At 41.2% G+C, this 23,252-nt stretch overlaps 2 protein-coding genes across 2 annotated transcripts; both read left to right on the forward strand.

The window, feature by feature from the left end:
• Positions 1 to 3,656: 3,656 nt before the first annotated feature.
• Positions 3,657 to 5,285, forward strand: LOC120033676 (zinc finger protein 84-like; the record flags this gene model as incomplete). The annotated part of the gene is made up of 2 exons (XM_038980109.1): positions 3,657 to 4,260; positions 4,345 to 5,285. Coding segments are annotated over 2 exons (1,416 nt in total), but the record flags the coding sequence as incomplete, so codon positions are not given.
• A 14,582-nt stretch (positions 5,286 to 19,867) lies between these two features.
• Positions 19,868 to 22,933, forward strand: LOC120033476 (oocyte zinc finger protein XlCOF7.1-like). Its single transcript, XM_038979844.1, has 2 exons — positions 19,868 to 19,885; positions 21,365 to 22,933. The coding sequence occupies exons 1-2, from the start codon at positions 19,868 to 19,870 to the stop codon at positions 22,712 to 22,714; spliced, it is 1,368 nt and encodes a 455-aa protein (XP_038835772.1). The 3' UTR covers positions 22,715 to 22,933.
• The last annotated feature ends 319 nt before the right edge of the window (positions 22,934 to 23,252 follow it).

The following is a 23,252-nucleotide window of genomic DNA, read 5'->3' on the forward strand; positions in this document are numbered from 1 at the left end:
ATGATTTGGACAGGCACACACCTGTCTATTTAAGGTCCCACAGTTGACAGTTCATGTCAGAGTAGAAACCAAGTCATGAGGTGGAAGGATTTGTCCGTAGAGCTCCGTGACAGGATTGTGTCGGCAAAGACAGATCTGGGGACCGGTACCAAAAACATTTCTGCAGCATTAAAGGTCCCCAAGAACACAGAGGCCTCCATCATTCTACAATGGAAGAAGTTTTGAACCACCAAGACTCTTCCTAGAGCTGGCCACCCGGCCAAACTGAGCAATTGGGGGAGAAGGGCCTTGGTCAGGGAGGTAACCAAGAACCCGATGGTCACTCTGACAGAGCTCCAAAGTTCCTCTATGGAGATGAGAGAATCTTCCAGAAGGAAAACCATCTCTGCAGGTCTCCACTAATCATGACTTTATGGTAGAGTGCCCAGACGGAAGCCACTGCCTAGTAAAAGGCACATGACAGTCTGCTTGGAATTTGTCAAAAGGCACCTAAAGGACTCTGACCATGAGAAACAAGATTCTCTGGTCTGATGAAACCAAGATTGAACTCTTTGGCCTGAATGCCAAGCGCCATGCCTGGAGCAAACCTGGCACCATCCCTACGGTTAAGGGTGGTGGTGGCAGCAGCTTGCTGTGGGGATGTTTTTCAGCGGCAGGGACTGGGTGACTTGTCAGGATCAAGGGACAGATGAACGTAGCAAAGTATAGAGAGATCCTTGATGAAAACCTACTTAAGGTTCACCTTCCAACAGGACAATGACCCTAAGCACACAGCCAATACAAAATAGGAGTGGCTTCGGTACAAGTCTCTGAATGTCATTGAGTGGCGCAGCCAGAGCCCGGGCTTGAACCCGATCAAACATCTCTGGAGAGACCTGGAAATAGCTTTGCAGAGACACTCCCCATCCAGTCTGGCAGAGCTTGAGAGGATCTGCAGAGAAGAATGGGAGAAACTCCCCAAAAACAAGTGTTTCAAGCTTGTAGCTTCATACCCAAAAAGACTCAAAGGTGCTTCAACTAACTATTGTGTAAAGGGTCTGAATACTTATGTAAATGTCATATTTCAGTCATTATGGGGTATTGTGATGCCATTATGGGGTATTGTTTGTAGATTGATGAGAATATATATTTTTTTTTATTTAACCAGCGCAAACTGGCTTTAACCAGAATAGTAAGAGGAGTGGGAGGCCCCGGTGCACAACTGGGCAAGAGGACACGTACATTAGTGTCTAGTTTGAGAAACAGACGTCTCACAAGTCCTCAACTGGCAGCTTAATTAAATAGTACACGCAAAACAACAGTCTCAAAGTCAACTGTGAAGAGGTGACTCCGGGATGCTGGCCTTCTAGACACTATTCTGGTTAGAGCCAGTTTGCGCTGTTCTGTGAAGGGAGTAGTACACAGCGTCGTACGAGATCTTTAGCCATTTCCAGCTACGATAGTCATTTACAACATTAACAATGTCTACACTGTATTTCTGATCAATTTGACATTATTTGAATGGACAAAAAATTTGCTTTTCTTTCAAAAACAAGGACATTTGTAAGTGACCCCAATCTTTAGAATTTATTCATTTATTTCACCACTAGTGGTAGTGTATTTATTTTAATTTATTTTTTTTAACCTTTTTTTAACTTCCTTAGCATACTGGTTATTGTCCGGAATTTCGGATGACTGACGTGCCCAAAGTAAACTGCCCAAAAGCTAGGAGATGCATATTTTATTTTATTTATTTTACCGTTATTTTACCAGGAAAGTTGACTGAGAACACGTTCTCATTTGCAGCAACGACCTGGGGAATAGTTACAGGGGAGAGGAGGGGGATGAATGAGCCAATTGTAACCTGGGGATTATTAGGTGACCATGATGGTTTGAGGGCCAGATTGGGAATTTAGCCAGGACACCGGGGTTAACACCCCTACTCTTACGATAAGTGCCATGGGATCTTTAATGACCTCAGAGAGTCAGGACACCCGTTTAACGTCCCATCCGAAAGACGGCACCCTACACAGGGCAGTGTCCCCAATCACTGCCCTGGGGCATTGGGATATTTTTTTTAGACCAGAGGAAAGAGTGCCTCCTACTGGCCCTCCAACACCACTTCCAGCAGCATCTGGTCTCCCATCCAGGGACTGACCAGGACCAACCCTGCTTAGCTTCAGAAGCAAGCCAGCAGTGGTATGCAGGGTGGTATGCTGCTGGCATACCACCCTGCATATACTTGACATATACTTGATACATATACTTGATAGCATTGGATAGAAAACACTCTGAAGTTTCTAAAACTGTTAAAATAATGTCTGAGTATAACAGAACTGATATGGCAGGTGAAAACCTGAGGAAAATCCATCCGGAATGTTTATTTTGAGGTCACAGGTTTTTTCATTGCTTGCCTATGGAATATACAAATAGATAGGACCCAGATTGCAGTTCCTATGGCTTCCACTAGATATCACCAGGCTTTAGAATGGGTTTCAGGTATTTGTAGTTTTTCCAAGGTGTCCCCCATTAGAAAAGTAGTCATGTTGCGTGCATCAATGACAGTGCGCTCTTCGTTATTTATCTTCGCTATTAAACACACTATTCTCCGTCTAAATATTATTGTTTATTTAGATATTAGAATACCCGAGGATTAATTGGAAACATCGTTTGATTTTCACTTTTTGGATTGGTTTGTGTGCATGTTGAATGAGTGAATTACTGAATCAAGCGCGCCATCTAAACTGACATTTTTGGGATATAATGAAGGACTTTATCGAACAAAACGACCATTCATTGTGTAGCTGGGACCCTTGGGATTGCAATCAGAGGAAGATATTCAAAGGTAAGTGATTTATTTAATTGCTGTCTGTGATTTTGTGACACCTGTGCTGGTTGAAAAAGTATTTTGACGTGGGGCGCTGTCCTTAGATGGTATGGTATGCTTTCTCCGTAAAGCCTTTTTCAAATCTGACAATGCAGTTGGATTAACAAGAAGCTTTTAAATTATGTAAGACACTTGTATTGTCATGAATGTTTAATATTACGATTTTTGTATTTGAATTTTGCGCTCTGCAATTTCACCGGATGTTGTCGTAGGTGTCCCGCTAGCGTTTGGACATGCGCCCAAACAGGTTAACTAGGCAAGTCAGTTAAGAACAAATTCTTATTTTCAATGACGGCCTAGGAACAGTGGGTTAACTGCCTTATTCAGGGGCAAAACGACAGATTTTTACCTTGTCAGCTCGGGGATTTGATCTTGCAACCTTTCGGTTGCTCTAGCCACTAGGCTACCTGTCACCCGATATGACCAGAAGAGGAATGGTCACCGCTCTGAGCCTGGTTCCTCTCTACGTTTCTTCCTAGGTTCCTGCTTTCTAGAGAGTTTGTGGCCACTGCTTCTACATCTGCATTGCTTGCTCTTTGTGGATTTTAGGCTGGGTTTCTGTTCAGCACTTTGTGACAACTACTGATGTAGAAAGTGTTTCATAAACTACATTTGATTGACATGTATATCACACCAACTGACTGGTTCTTCTGATTTTCACACAGGATACCATGTTGAGACATTCTCTACATCCAGAGAGCAACAGCAGGAAGATCACAGAGCTAAGAGGTCTCACCACTGCCCATATTGTGGGAAGATTTTCCCATTTCTATCAAAGCTAAAAATACACCTAAGAAAACACACAGGAGAGAAACCTTATTCCTGCTCTGACTGTGTGGCGAGTTTCTCTCAACTTTCCGTCTTAAAAACACATGAACGTATACACACAGGAGAGAAGCCTTGCGTCTGCTCTGACTGTGGAAAACGTTTTAGAACATCAAATGATCTAAAATCTCATCAGAGAACACACACAGGAGAGAAGCCTTACGTCTGCCCTGACTGTGGAACTAGTTTTTCTCACCTTTCCGGCTTAAAATCACATGAACGTGTACATACAGGAGAGAAGCCTTACTCCTGCTCTGACTGTGGAGCGAGTTTCTCTCATCTGTGCACCTTAAAAACACACCAACGTATACACACAGGAGAGAAGCCTTACGTCTGCCCTGACTGTGGAACTTGTTTCTCTCAACTTTCCAACTTAAAATCACATGAACGTGTACATACAGGAGAGAAGCCTTACTCCTGCTCTGACTGTGGAAAACGTTTTCAAACATACGCTCAGCTAAAGGTTCATCAGAGAACACACACAGGAGAGAAGCCTTACTTCTGCTCTGACTGTGGAACTTGTTTCTCTCGACGTTCCCACTTAAAATCACATGAACGTATACATACAGGTGAAAAGCCTTACGTCTGCTCTGACTGTGGGGCGAGTTTCTCTCGTCTGGGCACCTTAAAAACACACCAACGTATACACACAGGAGAGAAGCCTTACTCCTGCTCTGACTGTGGAAAATGCTTCACAACGTCAACGGATCTAAAAGTTCATCAGAGAACACATACAGGAGAGAAGCCTTACTCCTGCTCTGACTGTGGAAAATGTTTTAAAACATCAAAAGAGCTAAAAGTTCATCAGAGAACACACACAGGAGAGAAGCCTTTCGTCTGCTCTGACTGTGGAACTAGTTTCTCTCAACTTTCCAACTTAAAATCACATGAACGTATACATACAGGAGATAAGCCATACTCCTGCTCTGACTGTGGAAAATGCTTCAAAACATCAACTGTGCTAACAGTTCATCAGAGAACAGACACAGGAGAGAAGCCTTATTCCTGCTCTGACTGTGGAAAATGTTTTAAAACATCAAATAAGCTTAACGTTCATCAGAGAACACACACAGGAGAGAAGCCTTACGTCTGCTCTGACTGTGGAACTAGTTTCTCTCAACTTTCCAACTTAAAATCACATGAACGTATACATACAGGGGAGAAGCCATACTCCTGCTCTGACTGTGGAAAATGTTTTAAAACATCAAAAGAGCTAAAAGTTCATCAGAGAACACACACAGGAGAGAAGCCTTTCGTCTGCTCTGACTGTGGAACTAGTTTCTCTCAACTTTCCAACTTAAAATCACATGAACGTATACATACAGGAGATAAGCCATACTCCTGCTCTGACTGTGGAAAATGCTTCAAAACATCAACTGTGCTAACAGTTCATCAGAGAACACACACAGGAGAGAAGCCTTATTCCTGCTCTGTGGAAGGGTGGGCGTGTAACTCAAACTTCTAGCCAAAGGCTGCTGTGTTTAGAATCTCATCAAGGAGGACTTTAGCATTTTAGCAACTTTGCAACTACTTACTACTTTTTAGCTATTACTTAGCATGTTAGCTTAGCATGTTAGCTTAGCATGTTAGCTTAGCATGTAACTACTTAGTATGTTAGCTAACCTTTCCCCTAAAACCATTTAACCCCTCACCCAGCTAACGTTAGCAACAACAAATTGGAATTCGTTACATATCATACATATTACAAGTCCGTAACATATTGTATGAATAGCAATGCGTAAAATAACATAAAAATTGTAATTCGTAACATACGATACGTCCTACAAGTCGTATTATACTGAACAACAATCTAAACGCAACAATTTCAAAGATTTACAGTTCGTATAAGGATATCAGTCATTTTAAATAAATGAGTCCCTAATCTATGGATTTCACATGACTGGGCAGGGGCTCAGCCATGGGTGGGACTTGGGAGGGCATAGACTCACTTGGGAGCCAGGCCCATCCAATCAGCATGAGTTTTTCCCCAACAAATGTCTTGATTACAGACAGAAATACTACTCAGCACCCTCCCTGACAATCCTGCAGGTGAAGAGGTCCTGGGCTGCCGTGGTTACATGTGATCTGCAGTTGTGAGGCCGGTTGGATGTACTGCCAAATTCTCTAGAGGTGACTTATGGTAGAGATATAAATATTGAATTCTTTCCTGCAGTCATCATGACAATTGCACATTCCCTGAACTTGAGACATCTGTGACATTGTGTTGTGTGTCCTTTTATTGTCCCCCAGCACAAGGTGCACCTGTGTAATGATAATGCTGTTTTATCAGCATCTTAATATGCCACACCTGTCAGGTGGATGGATTATCTTGACAAAGGCTGAAATGCTCATTAACAGGGATATAAACAAAGTTGTGCACAACATTTGAGAGACATTAGCTTTTTGTGCACATGGAACATTGTTGGATTTTTTTATTTCAGCTCATGAAACCAACACTTTACATGTTTAGTTTATATTTTCGTTAAGTTTATATTGGTAGGCCAATGTAATGTAACCTAACATACTAAATGGAGTGGCACGGATGTTCATATAATACGTTTTGCTCTGAGACCAGGTTGTCCCTCTGCAGTGTTCTGTGGGAATGAGCTAGTATACACTTCTTTAAAAAAAACAAGAACTTTTGAACCTTTATTTAACTAGGCAAGTCTGTTAAGAACAAATTCTTATTTACAATGATGGCCTAGGAACAGTGGGTTAACTGCCTTGTTCAGATGCAGAATAACAGATTTGTACCTTGTCAGCTCGGGGATTCGATCTAGCAACCTTTTGGTTGCTGGCCCAACGCTCTAACCACTAGGCTACCTTCTGCCCCTAACATGTATCAGATAGAGATGGTGTGATGATCACTTTTCACCACTAGTTTGGGGCGATTATTTTACAACTTTATTTAATGATAAACAGTTTATGAAATGAATACATGTGTTTATTAATTATCTTTAAAACTAGATGAGTTATTTTAGTTACTGATCATGAATGTGTTTGGATAACTGCATTGAAGCAAACTTTATTGATCTGCCAATGAAAAATAAAGTTACATGAATATGTACTGGTCAACCTCTTCTTCTCTTTAGTATTCAGTTCTTCATATTAAATCTGACATTATGAATGGTTATTATGGTTGTATTCAGTTCTTCATATTAGATCTGACAGTATGAATGGTTGTATTCAGTTCTTCATATTAGATCTGACAGTATAAATGGTTCTTATGGGCTGAGTGCCGGGAGTGTTTTTGTATGACTACAGTCAGGAGTTCTCTCTGACCCTGTGATGTCACCAGCACATTAAGTACATTCATCTTAAGATAGCCAGGTGGGACAACTACATATCACAGTAAATACATTTCTCCTCAATTAGTCAGTGTCACATTATTATTATTATTTGCATTAGTATTATCAGTATTTTGGGGGGATACTCTTTAAAGACGTAGGGTTTCAGACCTTTTTGGGCAGATGGGCAGGGACTCTGCTGTCCTAGCATCAGAGGGAAGCTGGTGCCACCATTGGGGTGCCAGGACAGAGAAGTGCTTTGACTGGGCTGAGAGGGAGCTTGACCTCCTGTAGCAGTGGGACGGCCATGAGACCAGAGGTGGCAGAACTGAGTGCTCGGGTTGGGATACCGTGTTTGAGCATAGCCTGAAGGTAGAGATGGGGCTGTTCTTCTTGCTGCACCGTAAGTAAACACCATTGTCTTGTAGTGGATGTGAGCTTTGACTGGAAGCCAGTGGAATGTACGGAGGAGCAGGGTGACATGGGGGAACTTGGGAAGGTTAAACACCTAGATGGACTGCAGTGTGCTAGATAAGTTCAGTGGCGACCCATCATTCAGGGCAGGTGAGCCACCTGTTTTGAGCCCCACAGTTTTAGCGATAATGTGAGGGAAAAAATGATCTGTTTGCAAAAAATGTTAAAAACCCCCCACATATAATTGAGTTATTAATAAAGCCGCATACAAACATGGTCTCTTTTTTGTTTTCTTGAGTAAGGCAGCTCCAAAATGCAGGTGTTTCAGCCTAGCTCAGTACTTTCTATTGAGATGGGGCAAGCCAGCAGAAAATACGGAGCATTGCGCCGTGATTGGCTCAGTGTTCTGTCATTCATGGGGACAATACGTCACTGCCAAGCCTAAGGGTAGAACTTGAAAATTCAAGCCCCGTGGGTGCTGCCATAGAGTTACATTAGAAGTAAGGTCATTGTCCACAGATAAAATAACGTCAAATCATGTGATATCTACAGTCGCTTTCATTGGACTGATCATGTCAACATCATACTTTCAAAATCTGAGCTAGCAGTCATCATCATGAATCAAGTCGACAATCTACTGGCAAATCCTTTTTAGTCTTTGTCATATGAAGAGAAATAGTGAGAAATTATAGATTAAACGTATCGGTTCTCATCGGCCATTGGACATAACCATTACAAAACAAGTTGGAAATTGCAAATTCAACAATGAGTGGTTTGTCAAGGAGTCAGTGGCTAACTGCAAGCTTTGCAAAGCAATCATTAGCCTGCTATTCAGTTGAGTGGCTGTGTGGTCCCAAGTCTAAGATTAAGGGGCTCTTTTCCTAGTTTAAAATTGTAAACATTTAACATTGGCCGTGCTGTCAATGAAGCTTGATTTGTGCCGCGCTCAAAACAACTTAACTCGGTTCTGCAAAATCTGACTTGAGTGAGTTCAAGACAACTGGGAACTCGGGGGAAAACAAGCTACGACTGAGAAAATACTTTTTGAACTTTCATCCAACTCGGAATTGTAAATTGGGAACTCAGGCCTTTTTCTACAGCTACGACCTGAAGATCGCTGACGTCATATTTTTTTTACTGAGTTCCCAGTTGTCTTGAAAGCACCATAAATCCAGAGAATGCCAGACTTTGATGACAAAGTTTGATGACAAAATATGCCCACGATGGACTGCCGTGCCACCTTCCTGTTCAAGTGAGCACAACACAACAAGGTGAGTCAAAAAATGTCTTGTATGCTGTTGCATAAATGATGTAACATGCCAGGGAGATGTGTATACTGTAGCTAAGAAAGTAATACTAAGTGTGTGTTGTGTAGTAAGATGTTAGTAGCCCATGTGCCTCACCTTGTGTGCCTCACCTCTATTTTCACCTCTTCATTTTGCCCACTGTTCTGACTTGGTGGTTCACATGTAGCCTATAACCTGTTTTAGAGAAATGTAATCATTGAATATTGTAAGGGTTTTCATTGTCTGCTTATATGCCCCTTTATTTATCCTACGGTTTTGACTTGGCGCACAGGGAGAACACTGTAAGAACGGCCCATGTTCTGAATTTTGTCGCTGTGCATTTCAAAAGTGGTGAACAAATAGTTATATTGACTACGTACGTCCTAGCTCGCTCATTAATGTCTTAATCGAAATTACGGTTTGCCTCCTATCCGCTTGTCGTCCCCTTATGCCATAGTTTGTACATATCAATTGTCAGTAGAAACCACATTTGTTAACTTCTACTTGGTACTCATCCCGGATCCGGGAGCACCCTCATCAGTAAAAAAGCTGACTAGCATAGCCTAGCATAGCGCCACAAGTAAATACTAGCATCTAAATATCATGAAATCACAAGTCCAAGACACCAGATGAAAGATACACATCTTGTGAATCCAGCCATCATTTACGATTTTTTAAATGTTTTACAGGGAAAACACTATGTATTTCTATTAGCTAACCACGATAGCAAAAGACCCAACCGCATGTTTTCACCATTTTTTTACTGCATAGGTAGCTATCACAAATTCGACCAAATAAAGATATAAATAGTCACTAACCAAGAAGAAACTTCATCAGATGACAGTCTGATAACATATTTATTGTATAGCATATGTTTTGTTAGAAAAATGTGCATATTTCAGGTATAAATCATAGTTTTACATTGCAGCCACCATCACAAGTCTCACCAAAGCAGCTAGAATAACTACAGAGACCAACGTGAAATACCTAAATACTCATCATAAAACATTTATGAAAAAATACACGGTGTACAGCAAATGAAAGACAAACATCTTGTGAATCCAGCCAATATTTCAGATTTTTTAAGTGTTTTACAGCGAAAACACAATATAGCATTATATTAGCTTACTACAATAGCCTACCACACAACCGCATTCATTCAAGGCACGTTAGCGATAGCGAATAAACCAGCAAAAGATATTAATTTTTTCACTAACCTTCTCAAACTTCATCAGATGACAGTCCTATAACATCATATTACACAATACATATATGGTTTGTTCGAAAATTTGCATATTTAGCAGTACAATTCGTGGTTGAACAATGTGAATACTAGCCAAACTGCACAAAATAATCTGGATATATTTCTGACACTCACATCATCTAATCAAATAACTAATCATATACTTTACTAAAAAATACAGGTTGGACATTAAATTAAAGATACACTAGTTCTTAATGCAACCGCTGTGTTAGATTTTTTAAAATAACCTTAGTACGACATACAGCTTTCGTTATAGCGAGACAGCGCCCGAAATCTGGGCGGAATATAGTCTAAACATTTTCGACAGAAATACGAAATAATATCATAAATGGTTCCTACTATTTGATGAGCTTCCATCAGAATCTTGTACAAGGTGTCCTTTTTCCAGAATAATCGTTGTTCGGTTGTAGAATGTCGTCTTCATCTGTCGATTTCGCTAACAAAGCTGGCCATGCGGCACGGAAGTGTCCGACTCACAATAACGCATAACAAAGAAAATACCGAAAATCGCAATATATTGATATAAACTGATATAACTCGGTTTAAAATAACTACCTTATGATGTTTTTAACACATATATCAAATAAAATCAGAGCCGGATATATCTAACTTCTAAAACGAAAGCTTTTCAGAACGCAATGCACAGGTCCCTCTCGGGTCAAGCCAAACGGTGAAAAGACCAGACCCACCGTTCCAAGAGCTCTTGTTCGGCCTCAGATCTAGCTAGACACCCCATTCAAACTCTCACTGCCTACTGACATCTAGTGGAAGGCGTATGCAGTGCATGTAGACCCATAGATTCCATGGAAATTAATAAACTGACCCTGGAACAGAGCCCTCGATTTCAGATTTCTCACTTCCTGACAGGAAGTTTGCTGCAAAATGAGTTCTGTTTTACTCACAGATATAATTCAAACGGTTTTAGAAACTAGAGAGTGTTTTCTATCCAATAGTAATAATAATATGCATATTGTACGAGCAAGAATTGAGTACGGGGCAGTTTAATTTGGGAACGATTTTTTACAAAGTGGAAATAGCGCCCCCCTATTGAGAAAAGGTTTTAAAGCAAGTCAGCCATGTTTTTTTTTTTTAAATGAGGCTGAATGAACTGTTTCGTTGCCAGACAAGGCTCCGCTAATAGCCAGGTGTAGCAGTGGTAAGTTGTTTGGACTATGCTTTTCGGTCAGCTTTATGTAACAGTTTGTGGGCACCCTTTCTCACCGTTATAGTGCAATTAATGTATTGTTTAGTAATGTGTAATGTGTTGTGTAGTGGCTTTGCTGACATGCTTCCCACTTTTTTATTTAATCTTTATTTAACAGTTAAAAAGAAATTCTTATTTACAATGACGGCCAAACCCGGACGATGCTTGGCCAATTGTGCGCTTCCCTATGGCACTCCCAATCACGGTCGGATGTGATTTAGCCTGGATTCGAACCAGGGACTGTAGTGATGCCTCTTGCACTGAGATGCAGTGCCTTAGACCCCTGCGCCACTCGGGAGCCTTTAAAAGGTTTGCGCCCAACGTGGGGCAGGAGTCTGACGACACTAGTGTGGAGCCCATGTAACGGATGTGAAATGGCTAGCTAGTTAGCGGGTACGCGCTAATCGCGTTTCAATCAGTTACGTCACTTGCTCTGAAACCTAGAAGTAGTGTTGCCCCTTGCTCCGTGGCTTTTGTGGAGCGATGGGTAACGACGCTTCGTGGGTGTCAGTTGTTGATGTGTGCAGAGGGTCCCTGGTTCGCGCCTGAGGTCGGGGCGAGGGGACGTACTAAATTTATACTGTTACATTGATGCTGTTGACCCGGATCACTGGTTGCTGCGGAAAAGGAGGAGGTTGAAAGGGGGGTGAGTGTAACGGATGTAAAATGGCTAGCTAGTTAGCGGGTACGCGCTACTAGCGTTTCAATCAGTTACGTCACTTGCTCTGAAACCTAGAAGTAGTGTTGCCCCTTGCTCTGCAAGGGCCGCGGCTTTTGTGGAGCGATGGGTAACGATGCTTCGTGGGTGACTAGCTAGTTAGCGTCCGAGGTCGCGGCGAGGGGACGTACTAAAGTTATACTGTTACACCCAGCCAACAGAGATTTGAGAAATGTGTTGGTACTCTTCTCCAGATCTGTGCCTCGCCACAAACCTGTCTCGAAGCTCGACGGACAATTTCTTCGATCTCATTGCTCGGTTTTTGCTCTGACATGCACTGTCAACTGTGGGACCTTATATATACAGGTGTGTTCCTTTTCCAAACATGTCCAATCATTTGAATTTACCGCATGTGGACTCCAGTCAAGTTGTAGAAACATCTCAAGGATGATCAATGGAAACAGGATGCACTTGAGCTCAATTAGGAGTCTCAGAGCAAAGGGTCTGAATACTTACCAAATAAGGTATAAATTTGCTAAATTTCTAAAAACCTGTTTTCGGTTTATCATTATGGGGTATTGTGTTTATATTGACGAGGGAAAAAATGCCTTGCTTATGCTGAACTGCAGAACCGAAAATGCCCTCTGAGCACAGTGGAAAGCATGCTTATAGACTGGAAGCCTGCCCCCTTGATCCAAGAAGGGTGTAATTGCAGACCGCAATTAGGGGCGTTCTCTGATATCGGGTGTTTCATGATATCAAGTTCACACCAATTGATGCTCCCCATTTGGTCCGTGGCCGTTTCTTTTGCGTTGGAACAACACTTGTTGACAAATGTAGCATTGCAGCTAAACTTAACCCTTTTCCTAAACTTAATCTTAGTCTCCTAACCGCCACGTTAGTTATCCAAACCTGCATGGTAAACAAATCCCTAACCCTCACCCTTTTCCTAACCTTAACCTCAGACTCCTAACCTGCCAAGCTAATTCACCTAACTGCCACTTTAATTATCCTAACCTGTTATGTATGCTATGTGCCTACTTCAATAAAAAATAAATTCCATCAGTTTCATAACACCGGATCTGACCAATGGCATTTATCAATTTTTCTTATATCAGGGAACATCCACATCAAGAAACGGTACAGTAGTTCTCCTACTTGGAGGCGCGGGGAATAGTTGAAAGAATGATTGGTGCTGAGGAAGCTATGGCAGTGGATGACCTGCAACCTGTTGAGATTCCTGACGTCGTTCACCAGTTGAAGGATACCGATTGTAAAGATTAATTGTATTTGTGGCTGAAAGGTTTTTGGGAGTTCAGGAATTAACATTGGAAGCATTGCAGGCAGTGGTGGAAAAATACCCAATTGTCATACTTGAGTAAAAGTAAAGATACTTGAGTCCTTTCCTATCAAGGTAAAAGTGAAAGCCACCCAGTAAAATACTACTTGAGTAAAAGTGTAAAAGTATTTTGTTTCGACATATACATAAGTATCAAAAGTAAATGTAATTGCTAAAATATACTTAAGTATCAAAAGTAAAAGTATAAATAATGTAATAAATAAAACCCTACTCCTCAGAGTGTGGCTTCAGAGTGTGGCTCTGAACGCTCCGAGAGCGATACGAACTGACAATATGACAACGCTCTGAATTTACGTACGCCCAAGCGCACTCTGCCACTCCAGATTGAATTTGTGTTTAGTGAGTCCGACAGATCAGATGCAGTAGGGATGTGTGAATTGAACAATTTTCCTATATATATCATACAATGTAGTTTGAATAGGACTGTGACTGAAGATGTTCCTCCCTACGAGGCCCATGAGAATGTGTAGGGATGTGAATTGAATAGGACTGTGACTGAAGGAGTGGGAAGTTTTTATTTATCTATTTTTGTATTTTGTTTTGATGTTGTTCCCCCTTCCCTTTTCCTCATTGGAAGTGTATATTTTTCTACAGTTTACTAACCGTACAGTAGGTGGCGGCAGACACGTTATATTTGTGTAAATGTCAGTGTACCAGAGAAGAAGATGACGCTGTTGTACTGTCGTAGTGGGGAACAGGAAGTTCCGGGTAGAAAACGACAGAACTGTGTTATGTCGATAGTGGTTGTGTCCGTTTCAACTGTATTATTGTAGGTATGTAATAGCACGTTTAAAGTTTCTAATGTCGAACGAATATATAATATGCTAGGTAACAAATGCGTCAAGGTATTTTCACGTTTGGTAAAGTTTTTAATTGTATGTGTTATTTTGGGGTCTAACCGAGTGAGTGAAGAACGTGATTAAAAACGATTTTACAAGTCACTTAGGTAGACTTCGGGTTTGTCTGAGTGTATGTACATAATTTCGTCAAAGTAATTTCATAAAGATTCCACTTATTTGAGTTCGTTTTTACATGTTCTTGGTTTTGTGTAAAATGTTGTTTATGAGCTGGTAAATAGCCTCGTCCGAACCATCCTGATCTCGCGAGTTTACATACACTGTTTCGTAAATGTAAGCTCGCGAGATCAGGATGATTCGGACGAGGCTCTTCAAATGGCGGCTTCAACGGTTTCGGTCGTCTTTCTAGGAGTTTGCTCGTGGTGAAATGGCGATACGAGGCTGTGTGATGGAGTGTCAAAATAGAGGGAAGCTAACTAAAGTTATCCTTCACCATTTGGAGAGAGAGGCCAACTGCATGGAATGGCGTCGATTAATGCGGATGAATCAGAGCACGTATCAAACTCATTCCATGGAGGACCAAGTGTTTGCGGGTTTTCGCTCCACCCTTAAACTTGATTAATGAATTAAGGTCACTAATTATAAAGGAACTCCGCTCATCTGATTGTCTAGGTTATAATTGAAATGGAGAAAAAAATGTAACCCGCGGAGACTAGGCCCTCAATGGAATGAGTTTGACACCCCTGAAACAATGGAAATGGAGAGAGTTTGAGAAGCAACAGCTGTGCTGGAATGCGATCAATCTGGGCGACATTTCTGATGATACGGAGCGGGAGGATGAGGGCCTAGTATGTGAATGGTCTGTAGTGGAAAGACAGGAAGAACAGAGTAGTAATGTGTCACAGTGAAAAGTTGGGATGGTGTTTGAGGAGACAACAGGGCCTCATTTACACCCTATCTGATTAACCAAGGCCATAAATGAGAATGTGTTCTGAACTAGCCTACCTGGTTAAATAAAGGTGAAATAAAGCATTTAAAATGGTAGATTGTTAATATCGTGTGCTAGTCAGGTTCAGCAAGGGAAGATTCTTCAATTGGAAAATCATAATGGGACGAAGCTCAGAAGCCATGACCCTGGAGCTTATGCTAAATTGAAGGGAGTAATCTGAGGTCCCAATATCTATGTCCATGGATGATATTGTTAAAGAACATGTGAAGGAGACAGAGTGGTTGAAGCCTAAAGGTTGATCAGTTGGAAAGAGGGTTAAAGAAGTGAAAGCTTATCAGTGCTGTTGAGGTTTGAGATGGTTTTGTCTGGAAAAGTACAGAATAGGATTCCTTAGCTTCAATGTCAGAGTTTTTGACCCAGCCTCATCAATCAACCAATCAAATGTATTTATAAAGCCCTTCTTACATCAGCTGATGTCACAAAGTGCTGTACAGAAACCCAGCCTAAAACCCCAAACAGCAAGGTGTAGAAGCACAGTGGCTAGGAAAACCTCTCTAGAAAGGCCAGAACCTAGGAAGAAACCTTGAGAGGAACCAGGCTATGAGGGGTGGCCAGACCTCTTCTGGCTGGAGATTATAACAGAACATGGCCAAGATGTTCAAATGTTCATAGATGACAAGCAGTGTCAAATAATAATAATCACAGTGGTTGTCGAGGGTGCAACAGGTCAGCACCTCAGAAGTAAATGTCAGTTGGCTTTTCATAGCCGATCATTGAGAGTATCTCTACCGCTCCTGCTGTCTCTAGAGAGTTGAAAACAGCACGTCTGGTGAACAGGTCAGGCTTCCATAGCCGCAGGCAGAACAGTTGAAACTGGAGCAGCGACGGAGAATCATCACAGTGTTTTTAAATGCCAAAGAATGGAACATGTAGCTGTTGAGTGAATATATGTGCCAAGTGGCTGGTCCTGTAGTAAGAGGACCTACTGTCAGACTGATAGAGCTTCCATGGCTGGTCCTGTAGTAAGAGGACCTACTGTCAGACTGATGGAGCTTCCATGGCTGGTCCTGTAGTAAGAGGACCTACTGTCAGACTGATGGAGCTTCCATGGTTGGTCCTGTAGTAAGAGGACCTACTGTCAGACTGATGGTGCTTCCATGGCTGGTCCTGTAGTAAGAGGACCTACTGTCAGACTGATGGAGCTTCCATGGTTGGTCCCGTAGTAAGAGGACCTACTGTCAGACTGATGGAGCTTCCATGGTTGGTCCCATAGTAAGAGGACCTACTGTCAGAACTGGTCTTTCTACTAGTCCTGACATGGTTTCGAGGGCTGTTCAGAAATCTTGCGCCCATAAATGCGCTGTGACAAAGGATACTTTAATATTGAATAAAATATACTTCATAGCTTTCATTGGTAAGGTTATCAACAACTTGGATTGTGTAAAGCAGAAATACCAGGTTGAAAGTTATCTTGTAAACTGCAGCAGAGTTGTTGGGGGTAACGGATGTTACTGTCGGTATGGTTTTTGATAAGCTGGATAACATGGGGGTGGATTGTTTCAGCATGATATAGACCCCAATGTTTGCAAACACAGAAATTGATCTATTGATAAAGTTTATTGGGGGTGTGGGAGGGTTTTTGGGGAAGGGGAGGGTGTGGTAGAAGTTAATAAGGATTTCTTGGTTTATTTTCTTAGTACAGAATTAGACAGACATGGACCTTAAACATTTGTTTGCGGACCGCCATGATACCATAGGAGGTCTTCATCAACGGACTTCAGTGCAGGTAGTGCCTCATCAGAGAGAGAACATTTCAGTTGCTCTACAGTTTTGAAGCTGAATGTAATGATTATCAGTCCTTTACATGTGTACTAATATTCAGACACATTCAGTTGTTTCTATATTTATCTATATTTCAGGGTTTTCACACGGGGCTTCAAGTAAATAAATATTAGTGCTTGAAAAAGTACTTAAGTCCTTGAATTTGACTTGCCACTGTACGATCCCTGATAATCTTACTATGGTGTGAATGGGAAATACAATTGGTTTTTGTGAGTGAAATAATACAGTGAAGACAAGGTTATTCATAAAATGTTTACATAGTACTGCCTACAACATACTGCAACCTTGTACTAAATGGTTTTTTATGCATTTATGGATTTATGTGAATTTAGGAAATCTACTATAGATTAAGTGCATTTATGTTGTGCAATTTAAAATGTGTACTTTGTGTCTAATGTGAATGAATGTTTTGTCAAGGATTAGCTACCTGATCTACTGAAATGAGATAATTGAACAAGAAAAAATAGAAAATATTTTTACAGAATAAAGTGCCAGAACTGTCAAGAAAATAACTTTTGTGTCCGTTTGTCTTTATTACTACAGGCCGACTCAGATTAAGTCTGAGGCCGGTAACATCAACAGTGAGGACAAACCCAGCCTGCCACTCTCCTTCCACACTGAATAGAAACCTACAGTCACTGGGTCCTGATTGTGACAGTGGAGCTCATTTTGCACTGCAGGATTCAGAGATGGCATCAGTGAAGCTGGAAGACTGCAGTCAAACACTGGAGCTGAATGTCAACATTAAAGATGAAGAAGAAGAGGAGGAGAAGATTAGAACAACTGTTAGTCATGGTAAGAGCAGGTTCTCTCTATAAGTTATCTTCATAAATTAGACCTCCATAAGTTATGACCAGTCTATTGCTAGGTTGAATTCTGTAATTCTGACCTCACACATCCCTGAAAACCTCAAGACTTCACTGCGAGGCAAAACTTTGTAAAACTTGTACGCCTGCCTTTGCCCACACATTGTCTCAAGAACGTTGAAAATGTTTAATACCCTCAATCACCAAGTTAGGCATACCTCATTTCAACATAGGCCGTGGCATCATCACTGTCAATATTGAATTATAATTCTTCGCGTTTTACCAGTGAAATGACCAAGCTGTTTCTGCATGCCAATCGTTCAATCTCAATCAATTTCATGGGAATATGCATTTAAATCGTCTTGAATTACTGTTTGGTTAGCAAATTAGAGCAGATGGTGTTAAATTATATAGACTTCCTGTATTTTGTTTTAATCAAAGCACATTCTGCCTAATGGCGCGCGCTGTTGAGTTTGGGACGATTCAGCAAACCATTCTAAAATCTCGTAAGAAATGAGGTGTTGTTTTTGTTGTAACAGTAATGTTATGCTATAATATTTGGTTATGTGGACTACTAATTAATCATTAGGTGATCGTCCAAGACATTGATCTACCTTTACTCAACAAACACCATTGTGGCGGCTCATCGCTCTTGCAGCACTACACCCCTGCAGTCTGCTGCACCGAACTAGTGATTGATGCTCACCTAGCCTACTCTTTTGTCTCGGGCAACATTTGGTGATGCAGAAACGAGAGAACATGTTTGGCTGTTTTTATGAAAATCTGGGAATATTTGGCCAAGGAAACATTTCTGGTTGGTCTCAAGGAATGTGACACAGGGAGACTTTTTAAAACAGGATTGAGTGAAGTAGCAGCTAATGCTCATGGAGAGCCTCACAATGATTATTATTAACCTTTATTTAACTAGGCAAGTCAGTTAAGAACAAATTATTATTTACAATGACGGCCTACACCGGCCAAACCCGGACGACACTTGGCCAACTGTGTGCCGCCCTATGGCACTCCCAATCACGGCCAGTTGTGATACAGCCTGGAATCTAACCAGGGTGTCTGTAGTGACGCCTCTAGCACTGAGATGCAGTGCCTTAAACTGCTGTGCCACTCAGGAGCTCATAAGTTGAATGAAATTCCATCATCTTTCAGTCTAATAGGGATATTTACTTCCTTTTGTAGCTGTTCACCAGCTTCTTGTATGTTTATTGTACATAAATATAAACACAACATGCAACAATTTCAATGATTTTACCGAGTTACAGTTCATATAAGGGGCGGCAGGTAGCCTGGTGGTTAGAGCGTTGGGCCAGTAACCGAAAGGTTGCTGGATCGAATCCCTGAGCTGACAAGGTAAAAATCTGTCGTTCTGCCCCTGAACAATGCAGTTAACCCACTGTTCCCCGGAAGGCCATCATTATTAGTAAGAATTGTTCTTAACTGACTTGCCTAGTTAAATAAAGGTTAAAACTAATCTAAAAAAAAAATATATATATATATATATATAATAAGGACATCAGTCAATTGAAATGAATTAGGCCCTAACCTGTAGATTTCACGTGACTGGGCAGGGGTGCAGCCATGGGTGGGCCTTGGAAGGCAGAGGCCCACCCACTTGGCAGCCAGACCCACCTCAGGTCCTGGGCTGACGTTATTACACGTGGTCTACGATTGTGAGGCCGGTTGGACGCACTGCCAAATACTCTAATACGACGTTGGAGGCAACTTATGGTAGAGGGACGCTGTGTTCTACTCCCTTCACAGAACAGCGCAAACTGGCTTTAACCAGAATAGAAAGAGGAGTGGGAGGCCCCGGTGCACAACTGGGCAAGAGGACAAGTACATTAGTGTCTAGTTTGAGAAACAGACGTCTCACAAGTCCTCAACTGGCAGCTTAATTAAATAGTACACGCAAAACAACAGTCTCAACGTCAACTGTGAAGAGGTGACTCCGGGATGCTGGCCTTCTAGACACTATTCTGGTTAGAGCCAGTTAGCGCTGTTCTGTGAAGGGAGTAGTACACAGCGTTGTATGAGATCTTCAGCCGTTTCCAGCTACAATAGTCATTTACAACATTAACAATGTCTACACTGTATTTCTGATCAATTTGACATTATTTGAATGGACAAAAATATGTGCTTTTCTTTCAAAAACAAGGACATTTGTAAATGACTCCAATCTTTAGAATTTATTCATTTATTTCACCACTAATGGTAGTGTATTTATTTGTATTATTATAAAAAAAAATACCTTTATTTAACTTCCTTAGCATACTGGTTATTGTCCTGAATTTCAGATGACTGACGTGCCCAAAGTAAACTGCCTGTAAACTGCCCAGAAGCTAGGATATGCATATACTAGATAGCATTGGATAGAAAACACTCTGAAGTTTCTAAAACTGTTAAAATAATGTCTGTGACTATAACAGAACTGATATGGCACGAAAATCCATCCGGAATGTTTATTTTTTGAGGTGACAGGTTTTTTCAGTGCTTGCCTATGGGATATACAAATAGATAGGACCCAGATTGCAGTTCCTATGGCTTCCACTAGATGTCAACAGTCTTTAGAATGGGTTTCAGGTATTTGTAGTTTTTCCAAGGTGTCCCCCATTAGAAAAGTAGTCATGTTGCGTGCATCAACGAGAGTGCGCTCTTCGTTATTTATCTCCGCTATTAAACACACTATTCTCTGTCTTAAATATGATTGTTTATTTAGATATTAGAATACCTGAGGATTAATTAGAAACATCGTTTGACTTGTTTGGACGAACTTTACTGGTAACTTTTTGGATTCGTTTGTGTGCATGTTGAACGAGTGACTTACTGAATCAAGCGCGCCATCTAAACTGACATTTTTGGGATATGATGAAGGACTTTATCGAACAAAACGACCATTCATTGTGTAGCTGGGACCCTTGGGATTGCAATCAGATGAAGATCTTCAGAGGTAAGTGATTTATTTAATTGCTGTCTGTGATTTTGTGACGCCTGTGCTGGTTGAAAAAGTATTTTGACGTGGGGCGCTGTCCTCAGATAATCGCATGGTATGCTTTCTCCGTAAAGCCTTTTTGAAATCTGACAACGCAGTTGGATTAACAAGAAGCTTTTAAATGATGTAAGACACTTGTATTTTCATGAATGTTTAATATTACGATTTTTGTATTTTGAATTTCGCGCTCTGCAATTTCACCGGATGTTGTCGTAGGTGTCCCGCTAGCATTTGGACATGCGCCCAAACAGGTTAACTGGGCAAGTCAGTTAGGAACAAATTCTTATTTTCAATGACGGCCTAGGAACAGTGGGTTAACTGCCTTATTCAGGGGCAGAACGACAGATTTTTACATTGTCAGCTCGGGTATTCGATATTGCAACCTTTCGGTTGCTCTAACCACTAGACTACCTGTCACCCGGTATGGCCAGAAGAGGACTGACTGGTCACCACTCTGAGCCTGGTTCCTCTCTAGGTTTCTTCCTAGGTTTCTTCCTAGGTTCCTGCTTTCTAGAGAATTTTTTTGGGCCACTGTGCTTCTACATCTGCATTGCTTGCTCTTTGGGGATTTTAGGCTGGGTTTCTGTAAAGGACTTTGTGACAACTACTGATGTAAAAGGGCTTCATAAAATACATTTGATTGACATGTATATCACACCAACTGACTGGTTCTTCTGATGTTTACACAGGATACCATGTAGAGACATTCTCTACATCCAGAGAGCAACAGCAGGAAGATCAGAGAGCTAAGAGGTCTCATCACTGCCCACATTGTGAAGAGATTTTCCCATTTCTATCAAAGCTAAAAATACACCTAAAAATACACACAGGAGAGAAGCCCTACTCCTGCTCTGGCTGTGGAAAATGCTTCAAAACATCAACTCAGCTAAAAGTTCATAAGAGAACACACACAGGAGAGAAGCCTTTTTCCTGCCCTGACTGTGGAACTCGGTTCTCTAAACTTGACCACTTAAAATCACATGAACGTATACATACAGGGGAGAAGCCATACTCCTGCTCTGACTGTGTAAAATATTTCAGAACATCAACTCAGCTAAAAGTTCATCAGAGAACACACACAGGAGAGAAGCCTTACTCCTGCTCTGACTGTGGAAAATGCTTCACAACGTCAACTGATCTAAAAGTTCATCAGAGAACACACACAGGAGAGAAGCCTTATTCCTGCCCTGACTGTGGAACTAGGTTCTATAAACTTGACCACTTAAAATCACATGAACGTATACATACAGGGGAGAAGCCATACTCCTGCTCTGACTGTGGAAAATGCTTCAAAACATCAAAGGAGCTAAAAGTTCATCAGAGAACACACACAGGAGAGAAGCCTTATTCCTGCTCATACTGTGGAAAATGTTTAAAAACATCAAATGAGCTAAAAGTTCATCAGAGAACACACACAGGAGAGAAGCCTTTCTTCTGCCCTGACTGTGGAACTAGTTTCTCTCAACTTTCCTACTTAAAATCACATGAACGTATACATACAGGGGAGAAGGCATACTCCTGCTCTGACTGTGGAAAATGTTATAAAACAGCAACTGAGCTAAAACTTCACCAGAGAACACACACAGGAGAGAAGCCTTACTTCTGCTCTGACTGTGGAAGTAGTTTCTCTCATCTTTCCAACTTAAATAGACATGAACGTATACACACAGGAGAGAAGCCTTACTTTTGCTCTGACTGTGTAAAATGCTTCAAAACATCAACTCAGCTAAAAGTTCATCAGAGAACACACACAGGAGAGAAGCCTTTCTTCTGCCCTGACTGTGGAACTAGTTTCTCTCACCTTTCCTACTTAAAATCACATGAACGTATACATACAGGGGAGAAGGCATACTCCTGCCCTGACTGTGGAAAATGTTATAAAACAGCAACTGAGCTAAAACTTCACCAGAGAACACACACAGGAGAGAAGCCTTACTTCTGCTCTGACTGTGGAACTAGTTTCTCTCAACTTTCCAACTTAAAAAGACATGAACGTATACACACAGGAGAGAAGCCTTACTTCTGCTCTGACTGCGTAAAATGCTTCAAAACATCAACTCAGCTAAAAGTTCATAAGAGAACACACACAGGGGAGAAAAAAAGTTCATCAGAGAACACAGGCATGAGAGAAGCCTGCTTACGTCTGCTCTGACTTTTGGGTGAGTTTCTCTCACCATAGCAACTTAACACACCAATGTTTAGACACGGGAGAAGCCTTACTCCTGCTCTGTGGAGGGGTGAGCGTGTAAGTCAAACGTCTAGCCAAAGGCTGCGTGTTTGAATCTCATCAAGGAGGACTTTAGCAATTTAGCTAATTAGCAACTTTGCAACTTCTTACTATTTTTTAGCTATGTTAGCATGTTAGCTTAGCATGCAACTACTTAGCATGTTATCTAACCTTTCCCCTAAACCCATTTAACTCTACCTTAAACCCCTCACCCCTAACCTAGCTAACGTTAGCAACAACAAATTGGAATTCGTAAGAAATCATACATATTACAAGTTCGTAACATATTGTATGAATAGCAATGCGTAACATAACATATGAATTGTAATTCTTAACATCTGATACGTCCTACAAGTCGTATTATACTGAACAACAATCTAAACGCAACAATTTCAAAGATTAACAGTTTGTATAAGGATATCAATCAATTGAAATAAATGAGGCCCTAATCTATGGATTTCAC

This window comes from Salvelinus namaycush, chromosome 40, assembly GCF_016432855.1.
Source record: "Salvelinus namaycush isolate Seneca chromosome 40, SaNama_1.0, whole genome shotgun sequence".
Classification (NCBI taxonomy): domain Eukaryota; kingdom Metazoa; phylum Chordata; class Actinopteri; order Salmoniformes; family Salmonidae; genus Salvelinus; species Salvelinus namaycush.